This window comes from Neopsephotus bourkii, unplaced genomic scaffold, assembly GCF_033783945.1.
Source record: "Neopsephotus bourkii isolate Nb327-2 ecotype Australia unplaced genomic scaffold, CSIRO-AGI_Nbou_v1 NB_1780, whole genome shotgun sequence".
Lineage (NCBI taxonomy): Eukaryota > Metazoa > Chordata > Aves > Psittaciformes > Psittacidae > Neopsephotus > Neopsephotus bourkii.
Window position 1 is genome coordinate 3,678,699 of NW_026902254.1, and position 7,731 is coordinate 3,686,429.

Consider the following 7,731-nt stretch of genomic DNA (forward strand, 5'->3'; position numbering starts at 1 on the left):
GCATTGATGACATCAGGAAATTAATTCTTCAGGCAGCAGCAGCAAGGCTTAGGAAGCACCTGTATGAGTGCCAGGCTCTCCAAATGAGAGGGAAGGAGCAGATGGCCTGACACTCAAGAGAGACAGCAAGGAAAACAAGCACAGAAATGGGAGGAAGAAGCTTGGTCCAAAGCAGGAGGACATTTGGGACCCTTGGGATCTCTGTTTGCAATAAACAAAGAAGAAAATCAGTCACTGGTGTCTGTTGCCCTGTCTCACACTGAACAGCACAGGCAGTGCTGTCACGGCTCCAGCTGGCTACAAGCAAGCTCACACAGCACCAAGCAGAGAAGCAAGGGCTGATCAGACAGACAAGGGGAAAGGAACTAGATTGTGCATGTCTGTGTGGAGAATGATGAAGGAATCCCAATTACCCCTTCCCTGAACATGAGCTTTAAATACACATCCTATCATAATGTTATTCATTTGTAAGGCAGTCAAAACTGCAGTACAGTTTGAAACATCTGAGCTGAAGGACAGATGTCATGACTTCTAAAGTCACGACTTGAGGGTACATCTGTATTCTTGTCAGTGTATCTCACCAGATACTTGATCCTACTGAAATAACCTGACTGTTCATAAATCGCGTCTTAGAAACAAGCAGATTAAAATACAATTGTTCCACTGCCATTACAGTAGAGCACACCACCAGTGGAAAAAGCAGGCCACTAATTTAGGGATCTTAACTCAGCTGTGGGCCCTGAAAAGCTCTCATCCCTTCTTCTGTGTCCGCGGCCTGCTATGAAGAAATAATATGTACAAGAGTAGATTAGTTTTTTAGGCAGTGTTTGATAGGAGTTTCCTGATCAGAAAGGTTTTTAGAGCAGTTAACTAAAAAAAGTTTTTGAAAACATCCCTGAATCATTACTGAGGCAAACAAGAATTACCCGCACACAGACAAACCTTCCCTATCCGGCCAAACAGACAGGTTTGGAAAACTCATTTACTTCTCAGAAAAATTAGCACTTATTAATAAGATTTCTCCTCCATACTAATGCATGATATTTGATGAGAGGAAAAGATGCTTTGCTTCCTTTATTTGTCTAGTTGTGATTCCCATTTGAAAGGAAGGATATTTGGAAGGATAGAATAGGGTGAGACAGAGATTTCATTCTAGGATTCAAAGGAACTGAAGAGTCCAGAACTGTTTCTGCTTTACCAAATCCCTAAAGGAAACCATGGTGGGGGAGGGGGGTGGTGGTGGTGGAAATCCTGACACAGCCATGCTGTAATTCTTTACCACAGCTTCCCTTAATCTCTTCTATTTACCAAAAAAAAAAAAATTAATCCAAGAGGAAGCAGTTCTGAAAATCTTTTGAAATAACTGGTGGAAGGAACTTGTAAAAACCTGAACATCACAACCCATCCTTAAGACACTTCAGTATGCATCAAATCTTCCAAAAGAAGATCCAGAAAGTTAGCCAGAAAGGATAGTTTCTTCTGCTATCTAGAGGGCATTGCAGAGAAGATGGAGCCATACTCTTTTTCAGGGACATACAGTGAAAAACACGGGACAATGGTCAAAAAGTGCAGCAAGTGAAATTCTGACTAAGCATCAAAGAGCATCACCGTGGGAGTGGCTGCCCAGAGAGTTTCTGGATTCTCCATCCATGGAGGTTTTCAAACTCCACTAGAGAACAGCACCCCGAGCAACCTAGTGCAACCTTGAAGTTAGCCATTATTGGAGCAAGTGGTGGGACCAGATAGCCTGCAGAGGTCCCTTCCAACCTACATTGTTCAACGATACTGGGAGTTTTCAAAAATGACAATTACTACATGTTTTCTTTCTGGAAGGGCCTGTCATACATAGCACTGTCCCCTTTCTTATTTCACAATGCTAATGCATAAGTGGAAAGACAGCTCTATTTTTATAACATCTTTAGCTGTCCATAGAATTCTAGCAGTCAGTCATACTGGGCATGTTTATTTTAAAACCTGATGGCTAACATGTTTTAGCAAAGACATTTAAAATTCTAACCTAGGTAGGTAGCAGAAATTACATTCCACAGCGTTTTTCATGCACAGTCAACCTTAGGCTACCTGGAGATTTGCTCTTATACATAACTGATTTCAGCTATTTTCTTCAGGGAAAGATTAGCTAGATTTCCATCTGCCTTCAATTCCATAAATCCCAATATCTTTGGAGACCTGTCTGATAAAGTTCCTTAGTTCCACTAGTTATTCATTATAAAGCATGTGAGATCTGTCCACATTCTGCAAATCTGTATCACAAAATCATAGCTTCAGAGAATCATACAGGTTGGAGGGGACCTTTCAAAGACAAGAGTAGCTTTGCTGTGATGTAAGACAGCTTGTCCTTACTACCCTCAGATGCATCTCATCTGGACACGGGAACTTATATTCAACAAGAGTGCTTAAATGGTCCATAACTCAATCTTCACTATGGGTAGTAATTTTCTCCCCAAAATTCCTACCTGTGCACTGTAGAAAGACTGAGGACAGAATCTGCCAGTGAAGAGCAAGTCAAGGCTTTGAGTCATCTCTGCTTTTTCAGTATCCTTTGGGAATAGGTCACCTATCCCATTGAGCTGCAACTCCATCTTTTCCTTGGTGCTCATCCTGCTGCAGATGTGCCTGTAGAAGCCATTCTTGGTGCCCTTCCACACCTCACCAGTTTTAACTTTAGTTCAGGGTTGGCTTTCTTAATTCCTTCCCTGTATGTCTGTCACACACACCAGGACACCCCTGGTCCCATAGTTGATCCCCACCCCGTGCTCTTGACTTTTAGAGACACCCAGGTGCTCTCAAGACAGAGCTGGCCCTTAAAGACCAAGTCATGTCACCTGCTCACCAGCTCATCCAGCTTGATCTCCGCTAGTGCTCGCAGTCACTCTCACACCTTCACACTCCAGCTGCTGGCACCAGGGACACACGGACCCTCCAACCCATGGTCTGACCTGCTGCTGCACTCACAACCCTGTGCACACAGAATGGAGAGCCATCACACAGGGAAGTGCTGTAAAGCTGTTGACGAAGACAGGACAGACTGCCCTGTTCAAGAGCAGAGCATACTGAGCCAAACAAACTGACCACCAAGTATTTAGGTGCAGTTGACCTTTTTATTCTCTTACCCTTCTATTTCACCACTCTTTTTTTTTCTCCCAAATTACCTAAAACCCTCTCATGTCCCACTTTTGCTTTTCCTCCTAAACGTCCTATAATAAATTCTGTGTGATCATGAGCTGCTTTTCCCCTGCATCCCCCAATATACGCCACCCCTAGGCAGCAAGCCTCTTAGTACAGAAGAAGATACAGAAAGCTGCTCCCAGTGTTCATGGTGATGGGTGTCACATCTGGTTGTTGGGGCTAACGCACTTCTGGGACAGTCCTGGAGGAACACAGACAAGGTGGTTGTACCTCAGGAGTCTTTTATTTGGGTTTTTGCCTGCCTTTGTGCCCCTGGGCTTCTCTAGGCTTGTGAACATGAGTCTTTAATGGGCAGATGGCCCCTGTTATAGGCCTGGGAGGATCCAGGCAGGGTATTATTTGGTTTCCTTATCCTGCCATTGTCTCCCTAAGCCCCTCCTCTGTGGATGTGCAGATAAGCTTTATCCCATAAATTGACAGCCTGGGCAATGCTTCTGCATTTCTTCCAGATAGTCCATCCCTGCTTCCACTCTCACCCTACACTTTTTTCCCACACCTAAGCTCAGTCAGTAATCCCTGATTTCGCCAAGTTGGCCTCCTGCTACAGCTTTGACTTCCTGACAATGAGGATAAACCACTCTTCTGCTTTGAGAATGTCCCTGAATCAACTTGGTTTCTCGGGCTTCATTGATGTTCACTGTTCCCTGGGGTCACACCTACTGGGTCCCTAAAAAGGCCACAGTCATTCAGTCACAAGTGTTTCTGTCACACTGAACTGAGTACATACACAGTTTTGTATCTGTTTTCCTTCAGAAAGCCATTTTTCAACATTTCCTAAGCAGGAATTTCTGACTAATTTTCTGTTCTGATAGTGAAATTCCCCATCCTGCTGATTAATCTGTAGAAGTGGGTAACTGATTCCACGGTTTTGAGAAAACTACTACTAGATCAATTCATCCCCAACAAAACACAGTGAAGCAGCACACCTCTACTGCACCAGGTCACTGAAAGACAGCCCAGTGAGTGCTGGTGCTCAGCACCTGAGCATTGGACTGATCTACCCGGGGTGTCGATTTTGTATGGACAAACTGTAGAGCAGCTGGGCATATGGAGAGGGGCTCTACCTGAGCAACCCAAGCAGGTCTACTGCTTATTGTCCCATGCCTGCCTAAACTTATTCCCAGTTACAGATCTAACAGGTAGATAAACAGATAGACCAGAGAATCTAGTGACTCACACAGGAATGAAATAGCTTTGTGCTGGTGGCCCTAAGGCATACTCCACCCAGGCATACTTCAGCAGTGCACAAGTACTGTGTTTGAGAAAAAAGAGGCAATAAGGAAAGAGGAGAGAGAATGGTGTGAGCCTGTGCAAGTATGGAAAGGTTTTGTCTTTAATGAAGACTTCCCATTTTAGATGTTGCTTTGTCATGCACTGCTGTGCTGGCTCTTTCTTCCTCCACAGTTAAAAACTGTGTGTGTCAGCCTTAGGATTCAATCCAGCATTAAGCCCTTCATACACGTGCTGCTTCACATTATTTACACAAAAAGCAGAAACATTATCATATTTGTTAGATTTTATCCTGATTCAGAGAAAATCCATATTCAATCCATATTGTTTTTTCTTTCTTTCCTTATACCCTTGGATTCCTGCACAAATCTTGAGACAAGAAGCAGCCACACAATATCAAGCCAGGAATGTGTGCGGGGTAATAAAAAGGTCACCACCAAAGCTACAAGGCACAGTGGTGACATTTGGTCCTCCCACACTCCCCTCTTATGTGAGAATGCATAGGAAAAAAAACAGTACATTCTGGTTGAGAGAGCAGACTGCATTATTGAGAGGAAACAGGCATAGTGCTTGTCAGCATGGGCTGATCCAGCACTCTGGTTTCCCATCAAAAGCCCTCAGCAGCACATGAAACAAAATGAATAATTTCCACATGAAAAACAGGCTGCTTACAAGAGATAGGTATGAGAGAGATGGAAATCCCCAGCAGCCTGTAACGGGCAAACTGCAAATAATGACTCTCTGGTGCCATTTGGGAGGATAAATTCCTGTGCTCGGGGTCCAGCACTTTAAGCCTGTTGGCCTGCGGTTGGGTGGGCTTGCCGTGGCTTGCAGCACTCAGAGGAGGACCTGTGCTTGAAGCAGCCCAGATGACTGCAGTTTCAAACGTCCATGCTGTAAGTGGGGCTAACCTAGAAAACTGATGTTCTTGCTGTCTCTGTGAATGGAAGCTGTGCTCTCCTCCATGTTCTGAGGAGATTAACCCTCCCTAATATCCGATACTCAGACTTTAACTTATAATGAAGCATTTTGTCATTAGTAGTAATTTTAAAGATGCTACAGGAGAAGAAAAAGCAATCAGAGGAGGAATCTTTGTCAAGTAACAACAAAGTGAGCAAGGCAATACAACCATAGAATAGAATCATAAAATCATAGAATAGTAAGGGTTGGAAAGGACCTTAAGATCATCTAGTTCCAAAGCCCCTCCCATGGGCAGGGACACGTCGCTCTAAACCATATCACCCAAGGCCTCGTCCAACCTGACCTTGAACACTGCCAGGGATGGAGCATTCACAACTTCCCTGGGCAACCCATTCCAGTGCCTCACCACCCTAACAGGAAAGAACTTCCTCCTTATATCCAATCTAAACTTCCCCTGTTTAAGTTTTAACCCATTACCCCTTGTCCTATCACTACAGTCCCTAATGAAGAGTCCATCCCCAGCATCCCTATAGGCCCCCTTCAGATACTGGAAGGCTGCTATGAGGTCTCCACGCAGCCTTCTCTTCTCCAGGCTGAACAGCCCCAACTTTCTCAGCCTGTCTTCATACAGGAGGTGCTCCAGTCCCCTGATCATTCTCGTGGCCCTCCTCTGGACTTGTTCCAACAGTTCCATGTCCTTTTTAAGTTGAGGACACCAGAACTGCACACAATATTCCAGGTGAGGTCTCACAAGAGCAGAGTAGAGGGGCAGGATCACCTCCTTCGACCTGCTGGTCACACTCCTTTTGATGCAGCCCAGGATACGGTTGGCTTTCTGGGCTGCAAGCGCACACTGAAGCCAGCTCATGTTCATTTTCTCATCGACCAGCACCCCAAGTCCTTCTCCACAGGGCTGCTCTGAATCTCTTATCTGCCCAGCCTGTAGCTGTGCCTGGGATTGCTCCGAGCCAGGTGTAGGACCACGCTGAAGAAGAAAACTGGGTAACAGCAACCAGCAGAGAGGAACAGGTTTGGGGTTGGGAAAGGAATGCTGGTGCTCAGACATTCTCCAGACAGCTCACCTGTGGTATCATTGAAATCTAGGCATGACTTAAATGAGTCTTCACGACTCCTAAACTGTAGTGTTTGGAGCAGCCTTCTTATCTATTGTAGGGACAAATGCACTGCTAATATAGCTAAGCAACAGGATCTTGTACTTGGCATTGTTGACCTTCAAGAGGGTTGTGTTCGTCCACTTCTCAAGCATGTCCAGGTCCCTCTGGATGACATGCCTTCCCTCCAGTGTGTTGACCACACCTCACAGCTTGGTGTCGTCTGCTGAGGACACACTCAATCCTACTCTCTATGTCACCAACAAAGATGTTGAACAGGGTCAGTCCAGATACTGACCCCTGAGGGACACCCCTCATCACCGGTCTCTTCAAGCCATTGACTGAAATTCTTTGAATGTGACCATCCAGCCAATTCCTTATCCACTGAGCGGTCCATCCATCAAATCTATGCCTCTCTAGCTCAGAGACAAGGCTGTTGTGTGCAATAGTATCAACTGCTTTGTAGTCCAGGAAGACTTGTGCAAATGTCAGTTGCTCTTCCCTTATCAATCAAAGCTGTAACCCTATCATAGAAGGCCACCAAATTCCTAGAAGCACTGAAAGGATTCACAATGTATATTTTCTTCCCTATGTTTGCAGGTCACTATTGTTTTGGACAGGTTCAGTCCTACCTACTGCATACCACATTTTACCAGGAATTTCTGATATGAACGATTCTTTGTGTCATTGGCCATGCTTTGGGTGCCAGAACCATCCACATTTGACAGGTAATAAAAAAGAAAAAATAAATCAAACTTTCAAGTGATCAGGCTTTGGGAATGGCTGGGGGTGGTCTGTTATCCTTTGCTGCCTCAGAAATACCATCTGTAGAAGTTGCAGGCAGCGGTGCAAGCTGGCTGCTTGTCTCTTACAATAATCCTAGCGGTAGTGTGCAGGCTGATAAATTATACATAATAGACGTCCTTTCTTATAGAAGCCCCCTGCTGCAATCTGTGGTATCATCAAAGCACAGGCTGGCAATTATGTGCTTAAAGTATTTCTATCTTCCAATCTTTTCCACCGACTTTTCAATCACCCCACCCAGTGAGTTAGTGTGAAGGCTGGCAGAAGAGTGAACACACCTTGATAAAACCAGGATTAGTTAGGTTTACTGCCTTGGAAATGCATGTAGCTCAGAGGGCTCCAAAAGCTGGCTATCTGGTTATGAGACACAGTGCTTTTAAAACTGTAATCTTCCTTACAGAAGGCAAACATAACCACTGGCAAAACAGTTCAAGGATACAGATCCTTGAGCACTTCA

The 7,731-nt window shown here is 44.8% G+C and overlaps 1 protein-coding gene across 1 annotated transcript in view; it reads left to right on the forward strand.

Annotated features, from left to right (window-relative positions):
* The window catches only part of BST1 (bone marrow stromal cell antigen 1), a 29,792-nt gene extending 22,068 nt beyond the window's left edge, over positions 1-7,724 (forward strand). Inside the window, exon 9 of the mRNA XM_061379659.1 lies at positions 7,071-7,724. Within this exon, the coding sequence (XP_061235643.1) occupies positions 7,071-7,236 (166 nt within the window). The 3' untranslated portion in view covers positions 7,237-7,724. The remainder of the gene's footprint in view (positions 1-7,070) is intronic.
* Positions 7,725-7,731: the final 7 nt, after the last annotated feature.